The 27,889-nt window shown below is 52.3% G+C and overlaps 2 protein-coding genes across 3 annotated transcripts in view; both read right to left on the bottom strand.

Annotated features, from left to right (window-relative positions):
• Kcnq4 (potassium voltage-gated channel subfamily Q member 4) overlaps window positions 1-14,812 on the bottom strand; it is a 51,173-nt gene extending 36,361 nt beyond the window's left edge. Inside the window, 3 exon segments of the mRNA XM_032911896.1 lie at window positions 14,238-14,310; window positions 14,313-14,594; window positions 14,680-14,812. Of these exon segments, the coding sequence (XP_032767787.1) occupies window positions 14,238-14,310; window positions 14,313-14,594; window positions 14,680-14,812 (488 nt within the window).
• A 10,165-nt stretch (window positions 14,813-24,977) lies between these two features.
• The window catches only part of Nfyc (nuclear transcription factor Y subunit gamma), a 68,045-nt gene continuing 65,133 nt past the window's right edge, over window positions 24,978-27,889 (bottom strand). For both annotated transcript variants that reach the window (XM_032899001.1, XM_032899007.1), the window contains exons 9-10: window positions 26,846-26,905; window positions 24,978-25,833 (exon numbers count right to left, since the gene is read on the bottom strand). In XM_032899001.1, the coding sequence (XP_032754892.1) occupies window positions 25,714-25,833; window positions 26,846-26,905 (180 nt within the window). In that variant the 3' untranslated portion in view covers window positions 24,978-25,713. The remainder of the gene's footprint in view (window positions 25,834-26,845; window positions 26,906-27,889) is intronic.

Here is a 27,889-nt window from a genome sequence, read left to right as displayed (position 1 = left end):
GCACCCTCAGAAACCTTTGTCACTGTCTCCTCTGTCTGGTCTGTGCCGTGTCCCACTGTCCCACTGCCCCACTCCCTCTGTCCCACTCCACTGACACTCATTTTCTAAAGCAGCTCAGGCCTGCTCCTTCATGTCCACTAGGCTGGTCCAAGTGGGTGCCAAGGGCTTGAACCCTGGTGACTTGGGACTTTGCCAGCCTTGTGAAGCCTGAGGAGTCTGGAGAAAGTTGTCTTGGGGTTACTTGGAGAAGCCTGGGCAGAGGGAGGGAGGGCCAGTACCAAACACCTCTGATGCTGGCAGGACAGGGCAGAGTTCAAATGGAGACCCACCTATGGGAAGTCTAAATATTTAAAAGTTTAAATCAAGTTAACAAGCTGATAAATAAAATGTGTTCTGTTCTTCCTGGCACATCTACCTTCATGATGACCTGAATGACCAAGGTTGAATTTCAGTGCTGGGACTCTTGGGTCCTGAGCTGGAATGTGGCAGGGTATGACCTTGTGATCCTTAGCCCAGGATCTAGCCCCATTCTCTTCCCTCATTCAACCTATCCCATGAGCCTCTGCTTTTGCTCGCTGTGAATTCACAGTCCCTGGTTGCTCACCCTGGGTTACCTGGAAGGAGAACAGCACGCAGGTTTTCAGGGCTACACAGGAAGAGTAGACAGGATCCTCGCCCCTATCCTGAACTCCACCCAAACCAGCCCTGCTTTGGTCTGCTATATATATGCACCAGGCTTCTGAGTCAGGATCCTATTCCAGAACCAGGTCTACTGCTTCCAAGCGACTGGAAAGCTCTGACCTAGGCCCTCCCCTATGGAAGGCAGCGAGGAGTAAGGGCTGGGGAACCACGGCAAGCAACAGGCAGACACAAACTCAGGGCACATCCCAGCTCTCGTGCCTCGAAGCTAGACCAAACTCTGGGAGCTACCAGAACAAGAAGTCATCGACGGTGTGAATGGTGCAAGGGTGAGCTGGCACCTGGGACCTTGACATGGACTTCAACTCTGATTGCCCAGCTCAGGGACACATTCAAGAGCCAGACCAGGCTCCAGAGAAGGAAGGGAGCCCTGGTATAAATAACAGTGGGGGGCCGGGATGTTTGGGCCCATCTCCCAGGCGACGGCTGTGTTTACTGCCCAGCGAGGGGGGGGCAACCCACACATTTGCCTCCCTGACTTGTAGCCAAATTTCTCCAGGAAGGGGTGGCCCAGGATTAGCCCCAAACACTCCAATTTACACCCCAACCAAAGGATCATCTACTGGACATAGGCCCCAAACCTCCCTGCCATTGCTGGCCTCCTCTAGCCCCAAATGCTGCAGAGTGCACCTCTCTCCACCCCCAAGTATTCAAGCACTTCCCCACCCAAGACCTACTTCTACTCAAAGATTGGAAGGGTGGGGAGCATGAGAAGGACAGAGAGGGCCATGAGCAGAGAGCTGGGTGTGTGCCAGCATCTAGCTGGGGCCACTGGGCACAGGGCAGAGACAAACCTCTCCCACGGCCCTGGCCAAGACATGGGGAGGGCTGCAGCCCCCAGATTAGGAGCGTGCAAATCCCTTTCCTCAGCCCACAGTTCATCCCATGCCTGTCATGTGAGAGCATTAGATGGGGAGGGCTGGCAGGTGCCCGCTTGATCACGCACTGGCAGCCACACAGACCAAGGGAAAGACCACTGATGCAGGGCAAGTGGGAAGGTCCTTCCCCCATGGGGCAGCAGCTGCATCAAGGCTGGGCTGGGCATGGGGTTGAGGTTGAGTTCTAGCCAGCCTAACACACACACACACACACACACACACACACACACACACACACACACACACACACAGGGGGGGGGGGAGAACTCTGCTCAGCTGTCTGATGAGTCTTGCCTGGGACAACAGCTAATTCATACTCAAAACTGGGGCAGTGTGTTCATCCCAGCTAGATACCTGGGCATGCACACATGTATGTGCTTATGTGTGAAGGTCAACCTCAGAGTCAGCCTCTCTGCTGGGGCCCTCCCTGCCTGTCTCAAGCTCCCCACCCTTCCAGTCTTTGAGCAGTAAGAAAAATGCTGGAGTATTTGGGATGAATAGAGGTGCTCTCTGTAGCATTTGGAGTGAGGATGAGGGCAGGTCTAGAGAGGCTAGAGCCTCCTAAGCCATCCGCCTCTTTTTATTACAAGGTCTCTCTCACTGGGTCTGGGGTCCACTGACTGGGCAAGGCCTGCAGGCATCCTCAGAGTTCTGCCTCTGCGACCCTAGAATTCCAAAATTGTACTGATACTGGATTTTTACCCATGTGCTGGGGATCAAACTTAGATCTTCATGCTTGGGTGGTACTCACTTTGTTGACCAGGTTATCACCTCAGACAGACAGACATACATACACAGACACACAGACACACAGACACACAGACACACAGACACACAGACACACACACACATGCACACACATGCACACTTTGCTTGCTTGTTTGTTTGTTTGTTTGTTTTTGCAGTCGTGAGAAACACAGGCCCCTCCACGTCATAAGCAAACGTCCTACCATTGAGCTACCTTCCTTGCCCAGCCGCAGTATGGAATGGTGTGAGTAACATTTCCTCCAGGAGGGATTACCATGAGGATTTCTGTGACAAGGATTCAGTGAGATTATTTGAACACAGAAACTAAAGTCCACACTGGGCCAGGTGTGCTGCAAAGTACTCTGTGGACCAACACGTGGGAGAGGGAAGCTCCTTTCCAGCACAATGACAAGGCTCAGAGGGTGTGACAGCTCACCCATGGATTTGCGTTTACTCTCTGCCCAGTTCAGAGCCGTGGCCTCTTTATTAGTAGTGTGGCAGTGTAGGGTTATGGCAGGAAGAGGTCTTATGAGACTGGTGATTTCTAAACCCTACTGAGCTGACAGGAGGGAAAGAGGAGCTGGGCCCTGACTCTTTCTCCTGACCAACATCTTGGTCTCAGTCAATCCTTGCACGTTCTCATGGGGCTGTTCTACATCACTACTCTGGGGGCACCCACAGACCCTGATCCCAAACCCTCCGACCCTTTCCACCAGCCTTTGGGCCTGGTTTCACACTCCCTGCTTCCAAGCATGCCCCCCGCTTGGCTGCCTCTCCCAGGGCAGGCTTTGCATACAAGCCTGGAGCTTTCCCTACAGGCAAAGTTCCTGGGCTGCAGGCCAGGTGGGGACAGCCAGGCTCAGGGCAGAGTTAGGAGGGCTGTGCTCTGGGATGCAGGTCTTGGGATAGCAGGGGAACAACTGAGTCCTTCCCCCATCAAGGTCCTGCTCTGTCCTAGAAAGGCATTGCTAACAGAAATCTGCTGTCACCCACACTCAGTCCCTTCCATTGCCTTCTCCAGGAAGCCACTCTGCCCAGCCAGCTTGGGCTGGGCAGACACTTGACCACTCTCTGGGATCCCACAAGATCTGCAGTTCCTAAAGACTTATCTCACAGTGTAGAAGCCCGTCTGTGTTCCCCCAGGGAACGGGGCTTGGGTCCTGACTCACTGCTCTGTCCTCAGCTTCTGGCTTAGGGGGCACCCCCAGGGACTGCCAGGGAAGCTTCCAGAATGAGAGCAGAACAAAGGGTGAGGAAGAGTGCCACCAGGTAGGACCACGAGGTGGGAGCAGTGTCCTGAACTTGGTGGATGGAGTGTTATTTAGGACAGTCTCCCTGAGCAGCAGGTGCCACGAGGATGAAGAACTTTCACCAGGTTGCAGCCTCCCATGCTGGACCTCAGCTGGTTTGGGTCTTGTCTCAGCTACTAACATCCAAGCATGCGGCTTAAGTAACTCGGGCCTCAGCCTCATCGGAAAAAACGGGTCCACTGGCAGGATCCACATCATAGGGCTGCTGAGAGGCAAGTTCCCAGAGCAGCGTCTGTCTGGCTTTTGGTAAGCACTCAATAAACACTCGCTATTATTATCTTTACTGTTACTGAGAGCTGGAATAGGGGGAGGAGCCTCGGGAAGGGAGGAGCTGCTGGTCGCCACCCACCAGGCATGCTTTCCTTCCCATTGCAAGCCTGACCTGCAGCAGCCATGGGCAAGGTTTCTACCCAGATAAAGCACGGGCTCCCTGCACACTCAGAGTCTCGGCACTGTCTGGACTGAATCTAGAAAATTCTCGTTCTCCAGACACTGCTTCCTGCCACTTCCTCTTGTCATGACAAGGGCTTGTGCTTAACCAGCAAGCTGCAGCTTCCGTTTCTAAACAGCTGGCACAGTGGTGTATCTACCTTATAGGGATCTTGGTGGGATCCATGAAGTACTGTGTGGAAACCAGTTAGCACAATTCCAGATACAGATCTGGTGAAAAGCTCCTTACTAAATACGGGCTCTGAGTGTTCTTAGGACCTTAGTCCGGTACATCTCTGAGCTTTGGTCCAGGGCTTCCCAAGAAAGGAATTGCCATGCTGGCTAGCCTGTTCTTTCAGGGCCAATTTGCTCCTCCATAGCTGAATCTCAGGGCTCAAACTAGAATCAGCAAGAGAGAGGGAGATGAGGGCCCCAAGGCTCCAAGGAAGTGGCAGCCTATGATGGGATGACAAAAATAAGAAAGCCAGCATACTGCCCTGTTCTTCTGAACACTTCCCAATTCACCAAAACTTCACACAGCAGATGGCCCGAGAGGTGGGCAGGATGAAACTAGAGTTCTATGGTGGGAAAAGACCGGCACCTCAGTGAGGTTGGTCCTGCCTAGTTTTACACAGGAAGCAGGGGCAGGAGCGATTCCCAGCTTGGAAACCCCTGGGCCAGTGTTCCTGATTTGAGCTAGCCCAATCCCCCAAGGCCAGTCTTAGGAAACAGCCCACGGTGAGGGGGGACAAGACCTGGCTCCTCTGTTCCCCAATAATCCTTCCAACCAGGAGCAGGACAGGCCCCCAGCTCTTGGGGATTTTATATTTTGGATGAATTTCCAAAAGGTTTTCAAACTTTGTATTTTGCCAAAGTAAGGACATTTTTTAAAATCACTGCCTTATCACTTCACAAAAGAAAGTACATAATTTCATACTTTATGACGGTTTTGAAGTGGACTGCATTTAGCCTAAAGAAAAAGTCACCATGAGGTCCTTAATTTCCTCAGTTTTTCCCCCCGGCCTCTGCTTATGCATCCAAGAAGCGCTTGGAGCTTGAGGGTCTCATATATGTGGGTTCGAATCCTGCTCTGCAACAGACTGGCTACGTGACTTGGTTTGCCTCCTTGTCCTGTCAGCAGAATGGGGACAATAGCAGTGCCAGCCACAGGGAAAAGAACTAGGTAGCTGTATGTGCAGAGCCGTCAATCAGGAAGCATGGTGGGTTCCTTCCCCCATCTGTCCTGCCTACAGCTCCTGCAGGCAAAAGGGTAGGGGCTCCCTGCATAGCTCAGTGGCCAAGGGCTCTGTAGAACCTGTTGCAAAGGGACCCCTGCCTCGAAACCTTCACCTTGGCTATTCCTGTCCATCTGCACTCAGGATATAGGCAGAGAGAACTTCCAGACTTGGAGGACCAAGGAGTGCTCTCTCCACTTCTCTCTAGTGGGTAAAACCCTTCTCCTCTTAAAACCTGGCCGCCACCACTCTCTTGTGCCTGTATAGTAGCCACGTACAGTGCTCACCCTTTCCTACGGAGGTCTGACGGTTCATTGAGAAAGAACCAAGAGTAACACATGGGGCAGAAGGTTAAATTCTGGGACACTGCGGGGTCTCCAGTAGAGCCTGAAGTAAAGTGGGCAGAGAGTGCTTCTGAGAAGAGCTGATGTTCAAACAGGGCTTTGAAGGATCAATAGGAGTTGGTGGCCCAGCAGTGGGTGTGAAGAGGAAGTATGTGACCAGCCTAAGGAAAAGAACAGTGAGCACTAGTGCATTGTGGGCCATTGCCAAGAGGAGGCACAAAGGGTGTCTGTAGGAAGAACTTCCTGGGGTTTGGAGGTGGGGAAGCCACCGGATCCAGAAAGGAGGACAGTTTTAAGAGATAGGCTGGGGTGTTCACTATCTGGATATTACCTGGGACTTCAGAGATAAAACCTTTTCCTCAAAAAGATCACATAACGTCACAGGATTGTGAGCGCACCATGAAACTATGAGGAAAGGGCCCATGCTGAAAGCCCAGAATTTAAGGACAGGAAGAGGAGGCACAGGGGAAAGGCAGCAGGCTTGAGCCTCCGTCCCCCGGAAAGGAGGGTGCTAGTGGCAGAGTCCTTGCCTAGCAGCACAGGTCCTGAGTTCAATCTCCTGCGTCCTCAGGGGACCGGACATAGGTAGGAGGGCCCTGTAAATTCAGACCCCTGCTAAGGCAGAGAACAGCAGGAATCGTGTTCTGGGTTCAAATGCTGCTTCGACGATGCCGCTTCTTCCCATGCTAGTTGTGTTGATGTTAGACAAGTCATTTAACTTCTTTTTTTTTTTTTTTTTTTTGGTTCTTTTTTTTGGAGCTGGGGACCGAACCCAGGGCCTTGCACTTCCTAGGCAAGCGCTCTACCACTGAGCTAAATCTCCAACCCCGCCATTTAACTTCTTTTTGTGTGTTATTTGTTTGTTTGTTTGTTTGTTTGTTTGTTTTTAGACAGGGTATCACTGTGTAGCTCTGGCTGTCCTAGAACTCATAATGTAGACCAAGCTGACCTTGAACTCACCAACATCTGCCTGCTGATATGCCTCCTGGGTGTGAGGCACTCTAGCAGTCGTTTAACTTCTCTCTCTCTCTCTCTCTCTCTCTCTCTCTCTCTCTCTCTCTTCCCCCCCCCCGGTGTGTGTGTGAGTGAATGGTGTGTGTGTGTGTGTGTGTGTGTGTGTGTGTGTGTGTGTGTGTACATGAGTCTGAGCCTGCATGTGCAGTAGGGGATACAGTTCCGTGATAGAGTGCCTGCGTAGCATGCACAAGGTCCTGGGTTAGATCTCTAGCACCACTACAAAAAACTCCCAGATGTGGTGATGTCAGTGCTTGAAATAAGGATGGATGAGGATGCGGAGTGTAGGGTTGGTCTAGGCCAATTAGAAAGGAACTGCATACACACACACACACACACACACACACACACACACACACACACACACACACACCCCAAAATAAAAGAGGGCCGAAGGAGTTGCTGACATGTCCACTCAGCCTTATCCCATTCCCAGGCTGTGTGCCTTCTGCTGGTCCCCCCTTCCTCCCTATCTTACTTCTCCCACTCCGAGGCCCCCAGTCGGAGACTGGCAGGAGAAATGGGTGAATGCATTCAGGGACTGGCCGTTCCCTGGGGCTATGTGGCACACAGCATAACAATGTCTATCTGTGGAACTGCGTCCTGGGCCATCAGATCCTGTCTCCTGACTCGGTTTCCTTCTCTGCCCAGGCTTTGAGGCCTCTGGAGCTCTGAGGTCTCTGCTCTAACTAGATGCACTAGACAGAGAAGCTGTGTGGGTCCCACCCACCCCATCCCTGAAGGAGGATCCTCCCTGGGGCTCAGGATCCTGACTGCACCTGGGTGAGGGCTGTCCCTTCTGCAGAGGGTGGCAGTCAGGCCCAGATGGGTCAGAAGCACCTGGATTGTGCTGACGAAGCCACTCTTTCTTGTTCTCCTTCTTTCCCCAACCCCTAGAGACAGCCAAGCCCAGCAAAAAATAAACCCAAAGGCAGAGACCTGGACACTCCAAGGAGGGGCTGCAAGGAAGGAAGGGGAAGGAGATGCAGCAGAGAGCCCTTCCTTCCCTCACTCCAGAGCCAGCAGATCCTGATTTATTTCCTTCCCAACGCTGGGCTCTGAGGAAGCACATATCTACCCTCTGCCCTCCATGATGTGGAGGGGTGCCATACCTTTGCCTGAAGGGGATGGTTAGAGTAAATCATGGTTAGCTCTGTTAGACAGGGTTTCCCACATTTTGGAAAGAGTATCCCACAGAATCCCTCTCTAGCTCTTGGCTATTTTGACAGTCCTTCTTGCTATCTGACCTCCATCCCTTCAGTTTCTGTGAGAACTGAACTTTTATGGCCTCCAGCAAGCTTGCTCCTGTACCACCAGCCTGGACTAGGGTCTGAGGAGCCACGTGATTTCCCTGCAGCTCCTAGGTCCGAGACCCCACACCACACGCCATTCACAGTTCTGAAGGAAGAATGACTTCTCTCTGCCTGCCTCCCTCAGGCGCTGCCCACGGATTCTTAGCCCAATTAGTCTGCCGCCTGGAGCTGCCCCCCTGCTCCTCACCCCCAGGTGCCAAGCTCCAGGGCACACAGACCTGCCTTGGGCACAGAGTTACCCAGTCTGCCTGGAGTCCTGGTGGGTTCCATCAAGCCTCAGAGGCCAGAGCATGCCTTCTCCCCAGCCCCAGGGAGCCTTCGTGGGCCTGGCAGCTTCCTGAGTAGCCCTCTAAATGTTTCCCCTTGTTTTGAAGGGCCTTAGCAGAAGTTTCTATGAGATTTCCCTCTCCCATTCCAACTCTTGAGTCAGCAGTACCTCTCCCCATAGGCTTAGCTCTGCATTTGCAATCCTGAGTAAGTGGGGTTCTCTTTCTAGTTAGGCCCATCTGGCAGAAGAGAACACTGAGGCTGAGGAAGGGTGGATGGACATCTCCCCAGGATTGTTCCAGAGACCCCTGGTGCTGGGTTACCTCTCTGTGTGAGCTAGTGGGGGGGGGGGGCACAGTGTTGGGGGAGTGTTGGGGGGGTGGTAAAAACAACATGAACCATGAAACCCAAACCTCAACCCCACAATGGCACCCTGATGTGCGCGCATGCACATACACACACACACACACACACACACACACACACACACACACAGCCAGAGCCAGAGCCAGGGCCCCAGGAGACTTAGAGAGCAGTGTTCTTAGAGACTGGGCAGCCTCCCCACAGCTGACACCCCCTCCCCCATCTGCTCCCTGCAGGCAAGGCTCTGGTTCTCCAAGCCTGGCAAAGCACTGTGCTGGCTGATGTCATTTGTGACACAATGGAAGAAACAAATCCATAAGCAGCCCAGAGACTCAGGTCAGTGACTCCAGGCACTAGCTGTGCGACAATCCCCTGCCCAATGTGAAGTGAAGGTGACTGTCCCCTGACACCATGGCTGTGAGGCCTAAATGAGAAGGTGGGAGGAAGAAGTTGAGGTTAGCCTGGGCTACATAAGGGAGATTCGCTTTGAAAGTTCAGAGGAGCCTGCAGGTTACTCCACAGAAGGCCACAAAGACAGTGTCAGGCTCCTGGCAAGACACACAGGTGACACAGGCAATACCACCCCCACTATTTCCTCAGGACTCACACTCCCCTGCCGAGCCCAGGACCCTGTCAGACAAGGACTCAAGCTTGGAGCAGCACTGACTTCTCTCCTTCCTCGGCCCTGGTCACCTGGAGGTAGCCGTGACTCCTGTTATTCAGACTAGACAGCCAGAGCTCAGAGACACTACAAGACTTTCACAGCAGCTAAGGGCAGCTGCAGAAATGAACCCCATCTAAAGCCCAAGTCCACACACTTAGGTCCCTGTGGAACTAGCTCTGGGGAAATGGAAGCCTCCCCTCTCCCTCCTACCCCTCAGTCTTCACAATAGGGCTGTCTTGGTCTAGCACTTGAGAACCATGGTGGGGAGAGTTCCCCATGGCGTTCCTATGAGGCAGGCCCCAAAGCCTCCCGCCTCCACTACCAGGCCACTTCAGTGATTCTGAGAACTTAAAATTAATCACCCACTCCAAGTGCTGCCTCCAGGCAAGAATAATCGCCCCCTAAAGCACGCCTGGTTCCAACGTTGTGTGGCTATGGACTTCTTCAGCAGCGGGGTTTGTAGACAGACATCCAGAAGGGCTTCCTCCGTGAGGAGGAGAAATGTGCTAAGAGCTGGAGAGGGACAGACAGACAATGGCCTGACCCGGAAGGATGGAGCGGCAGGTGCCAGGGGAAGCGGAAGGGCAGAGAGGCCATTGAAGAATTGACGTCTTCACTTTCCCACTCCTTATAAAGGAAAAACAGAAGCACGAGAGTGCCACGGGCCACACACTCCAAGTCCTTCCCAGTCACATCGTGAAGGTGTTGGAGCATCAGGTTTCTGCAGTGCTGTCTGGGAGGCTGAGTGTCACCTTGGAGGAGAACGTGTCCCGTTCTATGCCTGATAGATCCAGCCACACACAACGGGGTTGGGCAAAGGGGCTCAGGGGGCCCTATAGGAAGGTCCCAAGCCGGCCCCACTGTATCCAAAGTCCCCAGGCTGCTCAGAAGGCAGCCTGTACCCTGGGGAAGGAAAGGCAGACACTGCGTTAGGGGAGGAGTCCCCCGTGATCTGACATGGCCTAGTCTACGAAGCTAGTGAGAAGGTGGAGCCTCAGTTCCCTCTCCTGGATGATAGCACATGTGCGTGTGTGACGTCTGTGGGCACCTGTGTCAGGGCTGTGGTGAGTACCACAGCGGGGCTATTCTATGCTACGGAAGCTTGACTGCCCCCCAGCAGCAGCAGAGCAGTTTCTACTCAATCCTATAAAAATCGTATCACTGCCCCCTGACTGCAGGTGTGCTGGGCACTAGGGACACAGATGCTCTGGGCGGTCTGGGGCCTGACCCAGCTAAGGTCAGTGGATGACAGGCAGCTCTGGGTTGAGGCTCTTCCTTGTGAACTGCTCCGCCTTTCCTGGGCTTCCCTTCCCTCATCTGTCGATCAGGGAGGATAACAGGGCCTGCCTCACCAGGCTGGGAAAGGATTTGCGCTTGCACAGAGTCAGAAATCTCGGTTTGAACTCTGAGGGCCACACTGGTGGCTTCAGTGAGCAGAGGAAGTCTGGACAGGGAGTCTGGACTCAAGGCCTGGCCCTTTGCTTCTGCTACCATTAATTTGTCAAATCATTTTGGTCTCAGAGGCAGGATGGGGACCATCAGAATGTGAGAACTGACCTGCTCTGGTCTAGGTGTCCTGTGCTGGGGTAACTTCTAGCCCAGGCTATGTTCTGTCTCACAAGCTTGGGGTAGGAGGTTGGGACCTGGCGGGGGTGGGAGGGGTTGGGGGGGAACTCCAAGGTTAAAAGTGTACAGGCCGGGAGAGCTGTGGCTACCCTCCTCCTCATCCCATTCCCACAGTTTCTGACCCCAGGGACAAGGCTGAGAGAGGATGTTTACAGAGCCGTAAACCTTCACTTAGAGAAGTTTGTTGAGGGCTGGGAGCAAGGGTTGAGTGGTAAGCACATAACAGTGGCCAGAGAAGCGTAGTGGACATGGGGGAGGGGCGTGCTCTGTTGCAGCCCCCTCCATGTTTGGGACTCCCAAGGTGCCCGTGTGGTCTGAGGGGGTACCACAAGGAGTGAGTCTGCCCCTAGGGATTTAGTCACGAGGACTTGGTAAATTGCTGAGTACAAGGCCTTGGGGAGTGGGGAGGGGGTACACGCCAGTGGCAGGGGCACTGGAGTGAAAAGAGCAAACTGGTAGGACTAAAGGCCTAGAGACAGAGAGAGCCCAGACAGGTCCAGTGACCCCTCATTCTGGTTTTTACAAGAAGACAGGACTAGCTGCGTTCATTTCCCAGAGGCACGGCTGAGAGCAAGAGAGGCTCAATTCTCCACCCCTAGAGGTCCTGGAAGGTGTGGATCCTGGGAGGCCAGCTGACCAGTGTGAGGGAGGAATCTCAGCGTCTTCCTTCCCAAATCCACTCTCTTAGGCTCTTCTGTGGGGACCCCACCTGGGACTCTAAAGACAGGTCCTGACTAAGGCTCTTAACTGATGCTCCATGCATGGGAACCCCACCCCACACAACTTGAAGGGGACTAGAAATGCTACTCTAAGCACTTGGCAAGAGCATGCAAGACCCTACTGTGAGAGGCTGAGAAAGTCCATATCCAGAACTCAAAGAAAACAGGAGACACTTCGGTGTAGGCTACCTCCCCCGGCCCTGGTACTAACACCCAGTCCTATTCCTCCCACCTAGACAGCTCCTAGCTGTTCAGTCAGCTCTTTCCCACCCATTAGCCCATCCATGAAGAAGTCCCAAAATATGGGCTTTCTGCCCACTCTAATGACCCACAAATCTAATGCTCAGAGTGGTTCTCAGCTAACACAATGTCACACAGCACTCAATAGGAAGGGGCTCCTGGCATCTCAGTCTCCTTGACCTCCAAGATCCACTCTGAGATCCCTAAACATCCAGACACTGTCACACCGTGTCTCTTCCCCTCAGACTCCAATTAATGCTTCTACCCTGAGCTCCTGGAGACAAGTGTTCAGGACATGGGTGCCCCTAGCCAGGGCATTCCTGGCATCCGGAAAGAACAGGATGTGGGGCAAAGGTGTCATCCGATTTAGCTCCTGGGAGGAAGGGGAGGCCCCTCTAAAGGAGCTACAGTAGTGGTTGGTCTGGGTTAGGCTGCTCACATCTCCACTGGACTGTCCTGTGGCTGGGGCTGAGGCCAAGGAACCAAGTTAGGAGCCAACTGACTTCTCCAGACCAGCCATGCCTTGGAGAAGTCACCTCCAGGGGAGCCTGTGGAAAGCACAGCTGTGCCCTGTGTTTTAACCTCCTTGCACACATAAGGAGTCTGCCGTACAACTCGTGTGTGTGTGTATGTGTGTGTGTGTATGTGTATGTGTGTGTCTGTGTATGTATGTCTATATGCATATGTATGTGTGTATGTATATGTGCATGTGTGTATGTGTATTTGTGTGTATGTGTGTATATGTATGCATATGTATATTTATATATACAGTCTTTCTTTTCTTTTTTGATGATGACACCCAGGGCTCTGTCTGTCTAGTGCATTAACTTTCGATGAATGCCAGAGCCTCTAGCCCACCAGCACTGAACTATTCCCCTCCACTGAAGCTACATCTGACAGACATCTACCCAGGTCCTTTTGGGCACACTGAGACATGGACTGCTCCTGACTAGTCACTGAGATCCCAAGCCTGACCTCACACCCTGCAGAGTCTCGACCTGAGGGATCTCTGCACAAAGCCACAGCTGCCACCTCTGGGTACTTAACAGTTGGGCCATAGAAAGTTCCCTCTCTCTGCTCTTCCTGGTATCACTGAGATTCTGTGGTCCCCATTCACGTGAGGCAGAGGCAGGAGAGCACTCATATGTGGACAAGCAGAGAGACACAGGCAGGGAAAGCCAGAGGTGGCCAGGCAGGTGGACGGGTAGATGGACACACAGGCATCAAAATTTATAAAAGGATAGGCAACAGAGCGTGGAGACAGACCAACAGAAAGGCTGTGAGACAGACAGACAGGTGGAGAGTTGAACAAACTCGCTAACTCACACACAAAGGGGAACTCAAGTCTAGCAGAGGACAGACAGACAGACAGATCGTCAAGTGACTATCAGGTGAACAAAGTGGGCTGCCCAGGAGACCCTGAAACTGGCAGTGGGAAAAGCAGCTCGTTCTCTCTCAAAGGCATCTCAGCACCGGGCCCAGCCCATTAACCGATACGGTCTGGGCCTCTCATGTTCCTGGCCTGGCCAGGCCTTCTCCAAGACTGCCTTCTGAGCTGCCAAAATTCACTCTTTACATCCAAAAGGGGTCAGTGTTTTTCTGAAAGTTGTAGGAGCCTGCTGAGGGGAGGAGGGGCCCCACAGCGGCATTGTTTCCAAACATACCCCTCTCTTCTTTCTTTTTCCCCATGCCCAGAGCCAGGCCTAGCACAGCTGGCCAGCAAGGCAGGAGAGCTGGGCCCAGCCTTGGGGCAAGGCAGGACAGGGCAGGGCAGGCAGGGCAGCCTGCTGCCTGGGCTACTTCGAAGTTGAGGGTACATGGCAAGACTAATAGAGACACAGATAAAGTTGGAAACAGAACACAGGCCTGTCAGAGCCATGGGGACCCTGGACACTTAGACAATCAGAGGCCAGCCCTGAGCTGGGGACAGCCTGTTTCTGAAGAGAGAAATCTCCAAGGGGACCAGGTGGGAGCACAACATAGCTACAGAGCCTGAGAGGAGAAAAAAAAATATAGGGGCTAGGGACACAGGGAGGGTGAGGTGAACAAAAGAAAAGGGAACCCCACTTTTGTGGCTTCGGACTTGGTAAAGCAGAGAAACTGAATGCTCGGCCAGATCCTGGGGCTCTGCGATCACGATAAAAGTAAGGAGCTCAGGTAGAAGAGGTTAGACGCGAGGGCAACAGGGGTCAAGGCTGTTAGATCAGGGGATGGGTCAGGCTGGGAGACCGAAAAGGAGGCGCAGGTCCCAGAGGGAGGACTGAGGGTCTGCCCGGTGGGCAGGAGGGTTAGAGGGGTGGAGCCAACACGGAGTGGCGGTCCCCAAGGAGGCTGGCTCACGAGGGGTCAGCACCGGGACACGCGAAGGTGTGCGGGGTCCCCAACTCACATGAAGACGTGGTAGACGAAGGCCCACCCACGGGGCCGCTCCAGCACGTTGTAGACCCAGTTCTGCAGGCGGCGTAGCGCTTGTGCGCGGCGGAGGAGCGCTGGCCGCAGGCGGAGCCCGAGCCGGAGCCCGGCCCAGGGAGGGGCGCGCCCGGCGGCAGGGGGCTGCCCAGAAGGCCCAGGCGACGCGGAGAGCCGCCCCCGCCCGCCTCACCCTGTTCACTCTGCACGGCCGTGAGCGCCACCAACTCCGCGCGGGGGGCGTCCCCGGGCGGGGGGCCCAGGCCGAGGCGGCGCGGGGGCCTCGGCCATGGGCGGCGCCGGGCGGGGGGCCGGGGCGTTGCGGGGCGGGGGCGCGCTCCGGCGGCTCAGAGTCGCATGGCTGGAACCCCGGGCCGGCGAGGCGACCCTGGGCGCTCACACAGGCGGCGGGGGCTAGGGACCAGGTCGGGTCCACGCAGGGTCCGGAGGCGGTCGCTCGGAGCCTCGGGGCCGCGGGAGCCCGTACTGACCGCCCGCTTCCCCGGCGACTGGGGCGGCTCTTTCCGACTCCAACTCTCTTATTACGCGCTCCATGCCGCTCGCCTTTCCACCTGCCGCCGGCGCGCTGCTCACATGTCACCCTCCCCCGCCCCGCCCCGCCCCTCCCCCGCCCGCCCCACGGCCGCCTTCCCAAATCGGGAGGGAGCGAGAGAGGAGAGCACCGGGAGGGGGACCCGCGCCCGACGCGGCGGGGCCCGGCGCGCGGACCGCCCAGTCGGTGTGTCCCGGCCCAGAGCGCGTGGAGCTGGCAGCGCGCGGGGCCCGGAGGCCGGGCGTGTACCAGTGGTGGCCCTGGTGGCTAGCTCTGGGGAAGGAGGTTGGGATGCCTGACGAGTGGTTGTGGAAAGTGGGGCGTGGAGTGTGGAGTTGTGGCCGCGGTCGCTCGAGGGACATTCATAGTGTGGAGTCTGTGTCCAGAGAAGTGCCTACTTGTGCGAGTTGGCTGACCAGCCGTGGGTCTGCGTGTGTTCAGTGTGAGTGGGTGGGCGGGTGGATGGATGGATGGATGGATGGATGGATGGATGGATGGATGGGAATGAAGAAGGGTGTGCAGAGTCGGGCAGTGTGTGTGACCGGTGGTGTAAGCGAGGAGGTGTGTCCGTCGGGTCGTGCCCTTCGTTTCTTGTGCAGGGTGTTTAAAAAGCGCTGAGCGCTGAGTGAAGTTGGGACAGCAGCTTCCGTTCCTCCTGCTGCTACCTGAAGGACCTGGTGCCCTCCAGCTACCAAGATGTATAGGACAGCTGAGGCCAAATGCGTCTCTCCTCGAAGTTTCCCGTCTTGTTGATGAAGGAGATCACCCTGAATAGAGGGAACGTTCCCTCCCTGATTATGGACCTGCCTTCATCTCCCCACCCCGTCTTCGCCTCCATGGGATCCCTCCTGCCCCTTCTCCCACTCTCCAGTCAGGAAAGCTTGGTTAGGGAAAGTAGGAAGTAAACGCTGAGCCTGTATTAGGGAACAGACAGAGCTCTCCCAAGGGCCCCACCCGGGCTTTCTCTAGGAGCACCCCTCTCCAGCAAAAAGTTCTCGGTGCCCGACATCCGTCTCCAGCTGTGAGCTGGCTGGCCCCTTTCCTTCGCCCTCCTGGCCCTTTGCTAGGTGATGATTCGGGTTTGCTGGTCCTCCTTCCCTCTCCCTCAGCCTAAAGCGATGACCAAACCAGATGCTCCCTCCGCAGGCCCTGCCCCAGGGTGAAGCGCTTCCGCAGCAAACTCTTCTCCACTCCTCCGGGAGGATCTCGGGGGACACAGACTAGCCGGAGGGGCGGGGGAGGGGGCGGGCTGCAAGCTCGATTCTCAGCTGTCAGCAAAGGCAGCATTGATCTGCTGAGCGGGAGAGCGGGAGGGCTGGAGGGAGGGCCGAGAGGGTGTGCAGGATCCGAGGTCCCCAAGCTAGGTTTGGCAGCCAGCCACACCCCAACCCCTAGCGACCCTTTCCTCTCCTGCCCAGGTGGGATGCCTTCTGATGTCTGACCTGAATTTCTCCACTGCTGCTGGTGCTGGAAGTGCACAGGCCCTGGTGCTCCTGCATAGGTCATGCCCTGACCTACTGAGAACTGGAGATTTCTAGACCTCAGGGCCCCACTATGGTTGCAGTGCCAGGGCTAGATATAGATATATCTTCTCCCTATAAGCTGAAGCCAGTATCCCCCCACCCCATATTTGGCATTGCCTCTCCTGACTGGTAAATTGCAGTACTCCATCAGAGGCACAGGGATGGGACTCAAGTCAAGAATTCAAATTACACAATGGAAAACGGCTGCTGGGGTCTTTTGAGGCTTTGATCGTAGCTGAAATGGAACTTGAATTCGGGTTGCCCTTATCAGCGCTCAGAATATCTAAAATTGAGTCTGTTCTGGGAAATCTGATCCTATGAGCCCATGCTCCTCTTCCCATGTGGGAGACTGCCAAGCTTCCTTTCCCTCTGTGGATGGAACTTTGCAGGGAGAGGGTCTCATCGTCTTTTCCAATTCATACTCTGTTATTACCCCATCAAAGGCTGGGGGGCAGGGAAGAGACCGTAGTTCCTGTAGGGATGGAAGCTAGATTTCAGAAGCACCTACAGAGGTCCCAGAGGCCATCTCTGAAGGTCAGGCCCTCATGGAGGGTCATGTGTATTGACAGTGAGGGGAAGGAGACACAGAGTTCTTCCTAGGGGATAGGGGAGGTGGTGATAGGAGGGCCTGGCAAAGTTGAGCTTCTGTGGTGTGTGTGTGTGTGTGTGTGTGTGTGTGTGCGTGTGTGCGTGTGTCAGAGGAGAGAGTCCAGAGAGGACAGGTGGCCACTCTGAGTGTTACTCAGTGGCCTTCCTGTGCCCATCCGAATTCCCAGGACATGACAGGAAAGGGGCTTCCCCCACTGCAGCCTTCAGTGACAAAGACACTTTTCTGAGCAAACAGCTGTCTCTGGCTCCCAGGTCTAGCCTCCCTACTGGAGGGAGGTGGGGTATGCTGTGGGTTCCCACACACCATTCTCTATGTCCCACGTCTGTGCCCTTGACTCCACCCTCAGCAACTTCCTCAATTCCGTCCCAGCTCCTTGGCAACCCTGCCTAGTCTTCTGAGCTCATCCCCTGCCCCATGTTTCTCCCTGGTTCTGAGTTTCCAGGGCTGTATAAGAACAGGCCAACTCCCCAATCCGCTGTAATCCATCACTGTCTCCACCATCCATCAATGGAGCAGGTATTGATTGTGAGGAAGGGTGGGGAGGGAGAGTGTTCCCATTTGCTGAGTGCCAGCTGTGGGCCAGATCCTTTACAAAGAACAGAGTCCTGTGCTTTGTGGGAAATGGGCTGAGAGGTAGGGACACCCACCTAAGGATACACAACCAGGCAGTGAGCTCATGCTGTCACTGCCTTGCGCTTTCCCAGAACTCCTATGCCAGGCCCTTGAGTGCCAGGGAGAAGGTATCTACGAGATGACTCTGAGTCTCTAGCACTGGCTCCTGCCAGGGGGTAGGATGCCCAGATCTGAGAGGATCAGGTCTAGAAATGGCTGGCACCTTGGTTCTTGGGGGTAGGTTCATCCCCGGTATTGACTCCTGTTATGACCTCAGGTCATTTCACAGCTCGAATTCCTTGCTGGAATAGGAGGGTTGACAGCACTCAGCAGTTTTCAGCCACTGCCAGCACCAGGAGTCCCTTTTCCCCCCTTTTAGTGGAGAGAATCATAAGGTGGTAAAGAAGGGATGAGGTGGGGGGCTCCAGGCTCCCCCACCTGCCTAGTTCTCCTCGATCTCCGATTTGTCTCCCCACGCTGCTGGCTACATAGTCCAGATGGTCTTGAAATTGTGACAATCTACCTGCCCATCTCCCAGTGCTGGGATCACCAGTGGGTGCCATCACTTGACTTTCTCCTGAGTTTTCTTACAGCTGCTAGATTGCTAGAGGCCCAAGGAGGGAGAGGCAACCACTGGCAATGGCAGAAGGCCAATGAGCCTTCTTTGGGACAGGAATGGAGAGGACTTGGAGAATAACTTTTATGGCCCACAGCTCCACAAGACAGCTGCTTCTTCTCTGTCAGCATCTCTGAAACATGCTGGGAGCTCAGGAGATTCATACCTTGTCAGGCAGCCTCAGGCTGCATGGAGATTTGCCCAATAGAGCATTAGGCTACGGTGTGTGAGAGTAGCCAGGGCCTGGGTCAAGGAGGGAGCTCTAGGGCACAGGGAAGGAAGAAGGAATTTGGTTAACAGCAGACACTCGAGAATCTGGATAGAAGATGGGGCCTGAGCCTAGGCCCAGAGCAGAGGAAGGCTCAGGAGGGCCAGACACAACAATACCTGAAGGCACAGGTCAGCTGTACAAATAGGAGACATTGACTGTTCAGGTGAGAACTGGCTGAAGATACAGGGCAATTGTAGGAAGCCGCTGAGGGATGTGGAGGCCTTTTCTCTTCTCCCTATACAGCCCAGAATGGACAGAAGGCTTAAGGACAGGAGGGATCTAAAGAACTGGAGAGGGCTAAGGATCCCCTTCTCGTATACCTGAGTGTACCACTCACCTGCTCCTCCCCTAAACCAAGCTTGTCTGGCCAGACAGTTCAGAGCCACAGAAGTGGGGAGAAGTTCAGAGAGGAGCGTCTCTGAGCTCAGTTGATCTTAAGGCCCAGAGTGTGTGTGGGGGGAGGGGGACCAATGAAGACAAAGAAAGAGAAGGGGGTTTGGAAACAACGGTCAAATCCATTGCTAACTTGCAGGCTCCTCCTCTGCTCTTGGCACTTGTCCTTCTTCCCTAACATCCCATAGCTGCCGGAGAGCTGGCCATGAAGATGGCCATGGTCCTGGGGGGCCTCCTGGCAGGTCCTTGGTCTCAGCAAGAGTCACTGGGGGCAGTAGAGCTGTTGGAGTGCAGAGGAAGGGCTGTGTGGAGTCACCAAATGTCACCTGGAGGCTCATATCTGTCATTCCTGCTACTCAGGAGGCTGATGCTGGAAGACCGCTGGAGATCAAGCTAGCTTGGGCAACTTAGTGAGACCTTGTCTCCAAATAAAACACAAAATCCGGACCGAGGATGTACTCAGCAGTAGAGCACTTGCCTAGCGTGTGAAAGGACCTGAGTTCCAACCTCAGTACAAACAATCAAGTCAAGCGAGCAGGCTAGCTAGCTCTCCTGGCCAAATGGAGGCAGAGCTTGAGAGTAGGAGGGGCTGGAGACCATGAGTACAGGGGAGGGGACTCAGAAAAGGAATGGCTAATAAGCAGCAAGGGAGGTATGAATTCACGGGTCTTACAAGAGGCAAGAGGCTCAAGAGGCTCGGTGATAACATAGAGAGGCACGGAGAGCCGCACGTCCAGAGCAAGCTTGGTCTTAAGCTTCTGGAGCCTTCCTTGTCTCTGACCTCAAACCTCTCAAATATCAATAGAAGACTTTTCTTGAAATGTTAGGTGTGGGAGATAAATGCTGGTTTGTTTTTGTTCCTTTTTTTTTTTTAAAGACAGGGTCCTGCTATGTCTCGTACCTAAAGACCTAGAGAAAATGAGACTGTCTGAAAGAAGTTAAAAATACAGTTAAAAATCTTCGAGAAGATAAAGAGTCTGCATCTATAAAACAAAACCAGAAAGCAGACACGTGCAGCAGAAATGAACACAATTGTCTTACACTTTTAGGGAACTAGGTTTATTGATACTGAAAAATAACCAACTCAGTAGGCAGATGAGTAAATGGAGCTGAAGAGAGAATCACTAGATTAGAAGCTAGAACTGGGAAAATCCGCTGGAATGAAGAACAGAATAAGGGAATCGAACATGTGAAAGAAGAGGTATCAGAACAAGTGGGAATCTCGAGTATGTGAATCATTACTCAGGAGATACTGAAAGGGGACCAAGCTTTTTCCAAAACTGAGACATGAGTTTCTGGCTTGAAGATCTACAGCTTAGTAAGCCATTACAGAAGAAAAAAAGAAAAGAAAAGAAGAGAAACCTACATTTAGACACCTTTTAGGCAAATGTATAGAATATCAAGAATAAAGAGGAAATTCCAAGAGCCACCAGAGAAAAAAGATCGCTTATCTACAAAGGTCCAATAATTGAATTGACAGTAAACTTCTCATCAGCAACAACAGATGCCAAAAGAGTGGAGAACATCCTCAGAGTGCTGAGGGCAAGGAATTGTGAACCTTCACTCCCATCTACTGCCAAACAGTTGTTTAAATCAAAGGGCAACATAAAGACATTTGGACACACACGTTATCTTAGAAAGCTTCTGTCCCACAGACCTCACCCGTTAAGAAGGCCCAGAGCTTAGGAGGAGGAGCGGAGGCTGAGTGAAGGCCAGGTCGTCACGAAGGGGCAGGAGGTTCTGATGTGCAGGCCAGCTGGGGCTCTGTTTCAGATCTTGCCCTAGCACCAGCCAGACCGAGGAACCCAGCCCAGCCTGACCCAGCTGGGACCCAGCTCATATTTTCCTCCTCTTGATTGCCAGCCTTGTTGTCTTCTTGTCCCCTCTTTCCGGACTATGGTAGTGGCGTGATACCCAAGCCAGGGGTGATATCACTAGCTTGGCTCTGGGGCCTTGAAGAGGCCTCATCCAAATTACTCGTGTAACTGGGCACTTGACCACCATAGGGTCTTCTCTTGGTGTCTCAGATGTCACCTTAGAAAGGGACAAGACCAAGAGAGGCTAGGCTACATGAGACTGATAACTGACTGGTGCCCTTGAGAAATTACCTTTGTTTCCTTCCTCCCCCACCCCTCCCTGCCCCCTGCCTCTTTTTTTGAGACAGGGTTTCTTTGTAGCCTTGGCTGTATTGGACTGTAGACCAGACTAGCCTTGAACTCAGAGATCCATCTGCTTCTGCCTCCTGAGTGCTGGGATTAAAGACACCATCACAACCTGGTTTGAGCAATTTTTTTTGAAGGTTTATTTATTTATGTGAGTTCACTATAGCTGTCTTTAGACACACCAGAAGAGGGCATCAGATCTCATTACAGATGGTCATGTGTCACTATGTGGTTGCTGGGATTTGAACTCAGGACCTCTGGAAGAGCAGTCAGTGCTTTTAACCACTGAGCCATCTCTCCAGACCCGAGCAATTTCTTAACCTTTCAGCTTCTTCCTTATAAAGCGGGGGAGGCTACTCACTTATTAATATGATGTTGAAATGAGAGTCAATGTAGGACCAAGCCTTTTTTTTTTTTTTTTTTTTTTGAGTCAGGGTCCCATTTAGCACAGGATGGCCTCAAACTTGCCATGTGGCCAAGAATAACCTTGGACTCCCTGTCTCTGTCTTCAGGTGCTGGAATTACAGGTGTGTACTATTTATGCACAGCTTATGATGAGCTGGGCATCAAACCCAAGGCTTTATATGTTAGGCAAGCCCTCTGTCCCCCAATCTAGCTGTATTTTCCTCCACAATAATTTCTTACAAGCTCTATCTCAGAGGGCCCTGCCGACCATCAGTACTTGGAAAAAGAAAAAAAAAATATCCAAAACTGAACAAACGCCCGGAAGAGCAGAGATGGAGGATGTGTGCATGTGCTCCAGTCCACAACAGCAGGACCTCGCCTGGCTAGTTCTCAGCTGGACGCAGAACGTCCCAAACAGCATCTGACATGCGCACAGGGCCAAAGAAATCCCTGCGGCAGAGCGGTGTATGTGAGCTCTAATAATAGTCTGTAGACGTTGATGTAGGAGCATCGAAAGAGTCCTCGCTGACTCTGCCCAAGGAATTAGAAGTTTCTCAGTGAGAGCCATTTCAATTGGGCTTTGATGAATGTATATGAGATCAATAAATGAAAAGGGCTTTCCAGGCACTCGGGCCAGCACATTCTGAAATTATGGCCGCAAGTTCAGAAACCCAACCAGCCGGTTAGTACAAGAACACCAAGTGCAGTCAGTGGGCAGCGGAGGTAAGCAGGATGCAAAGAAACAAAGAGGTGAGGAGGACGGTGAATGGACTACTTATCTTCAAACAATACTCCAGAGGGAAGTTCCCTGTCCTACTGTTATCAGAAAGGACCCTCTCTTCAAGGGGTTTGTTGGGTCTTAGCAGGAAAAGATTGCACCCCTTTAGTTCTTAGAACTATCTCAAATAGAGAAGAGGATGGGGCTATATGGTAAGGACCCAGGTAAGGGCGGTATGCTGCCCCCTTGTGGCCTTGGCCAACCTGGGCAGCAAGGCATCAGTCGCGTTGTCCTCTCAAAACCCCTGTGGTTTCCAATTCCTACCCAATCACCAGAGAGTAGCACCAACTTTATTTACTATTCCATTTACATTCAGAGCTGGGGCAGGTGGCCTGGGAAGCTGAGTAAAAAGCCAATGTGTAAAGCTATCTTCTCTCACACATCCTTTCCCACCTTCAGATAAAACATCTATCTGGAGATGAACAGGGGTCAGGAAACCAAGGTTTGTGTTCAACTCCACTCCTAATTCAGAATGACCTTGGACAAGTCATTGCACTGCCAATAACTCAGAGATTGTGCTCCGTCTTCCTGGCTTCTGAAGGGTCACTGTTAAGATCACAGTTAAACTGAGGATGGGAACATTAGGAAACGCTCAGAGTGCTCCGGATGAATGTAAGGGGATCGTGCAGGGGATTAGATAGGGGCTTCTTGGGGATGGACCAAAGGGGTTTGCTTACAACTGAATGGGCCCTGCTGGCAGAGCCGTTTAAAGGGAACATGCTGTGCACAGAAGCTGCTGGCCAAACGCACCAATCAGTTGAAAGACTTAAAAGAATGAAGTCTGAAGTCAGGTGGTAATTGGACATTCCAGAATGAGTGGAGGTGTACCAGGGAACAGGATACAGCTCCTTTGCTGTGACCAGCCCCCTCTGCCTGTTCAGTGGTGGGAAAGGAGGGTTTGTGTGGGACAGATGGTAAGGCAAATTTGGGTTAGAAGCACATGGGGGCTTTCCTAAGCCTTCTGACAGTTGATGGTGAGATACTTAATCTCTGGTAAGGGAACTCTATCCAACACCTTTAAGACTAGGAAAAGTTGGGGTTGGGGATTTAGCTCAGTGGTAGAGCCCTTGCCAAGGAAGCGCAAGGCCCTGGGTTCGGCCCCCAGACCCAAAAAAAAAAAAAAAAAAAAAAAAAGAACCAAAAAAAAAAAAAAAAAAAAAAAAGACTAGGAAAAGTTGGGGCTGGAGAGATGGCTCAGTGGTTAAGAGCACTGACTGCTCTTCCAAAGGTCCTGAGTTCAAATCCCAGCAACCACATGGTGGCTCACAGTCATCTGTAATGAGATCTGATGCCCTGTGAAGACACCTACAGTGTACTTATATAATAAATATAAATAAATCTTTAAAAAAAAAAAAGACCAGGAAAAGTTTGCAAAACTGCTACTTTTCTTTACAGTATGAATGAATCCCTTACTTGGTCCTAGCTTTTTGCTTTGGTAGCCAGGAAGCTCAGCGCCAAATCATTTCAAAATTATGTAGGTCTTGATAGCTAGCATATATGTGCTCTTATTTTATGACCCAAATTTCTCATTCAATGGTTTTTTTCCTAATCCTAGTTTATGACATCAGGTGAAGTATATTTAAATGATCACCAACATGGTCAATGATCATGAGTAAAGGTAGTAAGGAGTAAAAGATAGTTTGGTCAGACCTGAATATAATGTAAGCTCCAGAACTTGGGACTTACATTTTAAGAGGTGTGAGGGGCTAAAGAGATGGCTCAGCAGTTAAGAGCACTGACTGCTCTTCCAGAGGTCCTGAGTTCAAATCCCAGCAAACACAGGGTGGCTCATAACTATTTGTAATGAGATCTGATGCCTTCTTCTGGTGTGTCTGAAGACAGCTACATTATACTTATATTTAATAAATAAATAAATAAAATAAATAAATCTATCTTAAAAGAGGAGGATGAACCTTCAGTCTTTCCTATGCCAATGCCTACGCTACCAGGCAGGTTTATAGCGAGCCATCTGTGAGCCTCTGTGGGACCTCAGCTTGAAGGATCCAGATCCCAAAGACCAGGGGGTTGTCTACCAGATTATGGCAAACTCATCTTTGCTTTTCCTGACACTGCACTACAATACAGTGACAGCAGGCCCAACTATGGTTGTAAAAAGACAAGGACATCAGCAAGATGGCTCACTGATGGCTCTCTTCTGCTGCCCCTGCTTCAATGGACAGGAAGCGGGCTCTGGCTATAGAAGCCCTAATATGGTAGATGGTAGATGGCAAGGGGCATGGGCTGCCCTCTATGGCAGATCCAAGCCTTTGGTGATGAGAGCTACAGCATCCAGAAGATGTGGAAGGCTCTAGGGAAGGGGCAGAGAAGAAAGCTGGTGGAAAAGGGTCTGACCCTTCCTCTTTTTCTGAGGGCAGAACTGGCAGAGTGGAAAGTCTACATAGGAAGGAAGAGCACAGGCTGCCCTGCCCCTTAGCAGTGGTGAGTGCCCAAGCCAGGAAATACATAAGAGCCATTGTGCCAAGGAAGGCTGTAGAGATATCCTGAGGTCCTTGTCTGCTAGAGAAGCCAGTGTTCTCCTGGATGGATGTCCCCACAATGCCATAAGTGGTCCATTTGGGTGAGGCGAGGCTTTCCTGAGCAAGAGACATGTCCGGATGAAGTTCATTTGTAAACCAGTCAAGAATCTCAGTTTGAAAGTTTCCTTGACTTTGTACACCAGCCTTGTCCTTACAAGTGGTCCACCTTTCCTGACATCCAACCTTGAAGCAAATCAACCTTTCCAAGCTTTTCCCAAGTGAGTAGCCCCCATGAATGTCCCAGACACAGAAACAGATTCCAAGTACCGAAAACAAGATTTATTGCATTTCATGCAGTTTGAAGTCCATGCAGCAACGGAGATGAGCACAATCTTTAATGTATTTAAAAAATAAAACAGTGGGCAGAACAGTGCACAAAGTCCTGGTTCTCCTGGATCTTGGAGAGAAGGGATGGGGAGGAAACCAGCTCTCTGTGGAGAACGAGTTCATGGCCCACAGGCAAGAAATGTTCCCACATCTTCTGGATGCGGAAGGCTCTAGGAAAGGGGCAGAGAAGAATGCTGGTGGAAAAGGGTCTGACCCTTTCTCTTTTTCTGAGGGCAGAACTGGCAGAGTGGAAATCCTGTACACCCTTGGGAAGGAAGAGCACAGGCTGCCCTGCCCTTTAGCAGTGGTGGTGAGTGCCCAAGCCAGGAAACACACAAGAGAATTATTTCTTCAACCACACGTTTCAAGAAAATGCCATAAATATGTTATTTAATATTCTCGTTTCATAGCATTGGACACATAGCTCGATATATTGAAATATTGATTCCTTGGAGACAAAAATGAAAAAAAGAAAATAAAAAATAAAAAATATTGCATCTTTCTGTTGTAGGCTCTCAGTCCCCAGGCGTGGAGAGTAGTGCACCAGTATCTTAGCCTGCAGGAGGCAATGAAGTCCCGGGTCCTCTGGTGAGGGAGGGTATGTCCCCATCGCCTGGGGGCTCTATGGCAAATATTGTGTTGGGGGTCCTTGGCTTTGCAGCTCAGGCCTCAGTCTCCAGTCACCTGGGGGGTCTGCCCATCAGAGGGCTGGTTGGCTGACTGAATAAACATGGGCTGGGCGAGGTCTTGGCCTGCAGGCATGGTGACTTGCTGGATCTGGTACAGCTGCTGCAAAAGGGTAGAGAGGAGAATGAGGTCACTCCTGGAATAGAGGCAGACAGCTCTCTGTAGGCCTCCAACTGGATGGGGTCCCAGATACCTTAACTACTACCCACTGCAAAGTGACAGGGGGAAGGGGAATGGAATAGCAGTCTTTGTAGGGGAGGGCAGCAGACACAGGAGGCACTAACTGCCACGTGAAGTAGTTTAGTGGCCACCTCCTGTATCTTTCACTTTTCTCTGCTCTTCAGTTAGCTCAAACTTGCTGCATCCTTTTCTGCTTTGACAACTGCAAGCACTTGACCATAGTACTAGCACCTTGCCAACCAGGGTCCTTAGACTTTTCCTGGTATTAAACATTTACTAGAACCAAGCCTGTCTAAGCAAAGAGAAGTCAGGGCAGTCTAGCCTCCTGGTTTTGGGGGCCCCTGAAAGAAACCACCCAGAGGAGCCCTGACCTAAGAGCTCAGCACTGGTCCTCGCAGAGAGCACTGGTCCTCGCAGAGACTGGAGGGACCAGAAGCCAACCCTTCTCTCTCTGGGCATCAGAGCACATAAATTTGGACATTTCATCTATGTCATCCTCAGTGGACCCAGAGCCTGTGCTGTGAGGGAAAAGCAGATGAACAGAGAAGACCCTCTTTCTTAGGTATCTAAGAGTGTTCAAGCAGTCACATGTTTCTTCATTTGAACTAGCCCATACATCTATCTGTCCTGGAATAGGGAAAAAATAGTCCTAGAGAAGGAACCAGAAGACCTGCATTTTAGTGCTGGCTCTGTAACCGTAACTGAGTGAACTTAGAAGAGGCACATCCCACCTCTAGGGTTCAGGTCATCCCTGAAGGATGGTAATTTGAGCTGTATAACACTTAAGGTTTTTGTTTGTTTGTTTCTGTCTCCCACAGCCCGCAGACCTAAAGGAGTATTACTTGTTTTGTCCACTATTTGGGTGAAAGCTGTACCCATCCAAATCCACATGCTGCCTGCCATCTCTGGACCCCAACTCAGGCTGGGTCCTTACCTGTCCGTCTGTGAACTGGCTGAACTGCTGCTGTCCTTGTTGGACCTCTGTCTGTGTGATCTGTAGGAGCACAAGGAGAGAGCAGGCATGTTTGCTGCAGGGTCTATCAGCCCACCATATGAAGACCGAATGACACAAAGTCTACAGAGTGCTCAGAATGAGGCCTGTCACTAGGTAGGTGCTTGACAAAGGCCTGCAGAGCAAGGGTCTCTCTCAGTCTCTTTCCATTTAGGGTTAACAAAGATATGGTCCCACACAGGGACATCAGAACCATCATCTCCCCTCAAGGTATGAGGCTTAAAGAGAAAATACAATGTTTCCTTTTCAGCCAGTTAAAGTAGATTGCAAAATGAAGGGCAAAGTGGTGAGTGGTCCCTTCTATCCTTGGAAGGTGGGCTCCAAACCAAGCCTGTATCAGGTTATCCGACTGCAATATGAAACACCTGGTGAGCAGTGGCCTTGGCCTTCACAGTCCCCATGTCAAGTCATGAAGCACTTCTTTTAGTCTCTGGGGAGAGGGAGGGAAAGAGAGGGGGGAAGGAGAAAGAGAGAGAGGGAAGGAGAGGGAGAGAGAGGGAAGGAGAGGGAGAGAGAGGGAAGGAGGGAGAGGGAGAAGGGAGAGGAGGAGAGGAGGAGAGAGGGGGAGGGGAGGGAGGGGGAGGGGAAGGGAGAGGGAGAGAAGGAGAAGGGAGAGGGGGAGAGGGAGAGAAGGAGAGGGGGAGGGGTAGGGAGGAGAGGGAAAGGGAGAGGGAGGGAAGGAGAAGGGGGGGAGAGAGGGGGGAGGGGGGGAGGGAGAGAGAGAGAGAGAGAGAGAGAGATGTGTGCAGCAAGAAAAACATTTACTCCATACACCTCACACTTTACAGGACTTTACACTGCCAAGCAGAGCTGCAGAATATATGACAGCTTCTGGGAAGACCAGGGCAGTGCATATGTGTCTGGGGAACAGGCAACTTGCAGCAGCCTTTACAGCAGCTTTTGGAATTATCAGAACCAATCTGCCAGGTAAAGCTTGTTTGCTCATGTATCCTCACAATGGCCCAA

This window comes from Rattus rattus, chromosome 1 (genome assembly GCF_011064425.1).
Source record: "Rattus rattus isolate New Zealand chromosome 1, Rrattus_CSIRO_v1, whole genome shotgun sequence".
Taxonomy (NCBI): Eukaryota; Metazoa; Chordata; class Mammalia; order Rodentia; family Muridae; genus Rattus; species Rattus rattus.
This window is presented reverse-complemented; position numbering and strand designations above follow the sequence as displayed.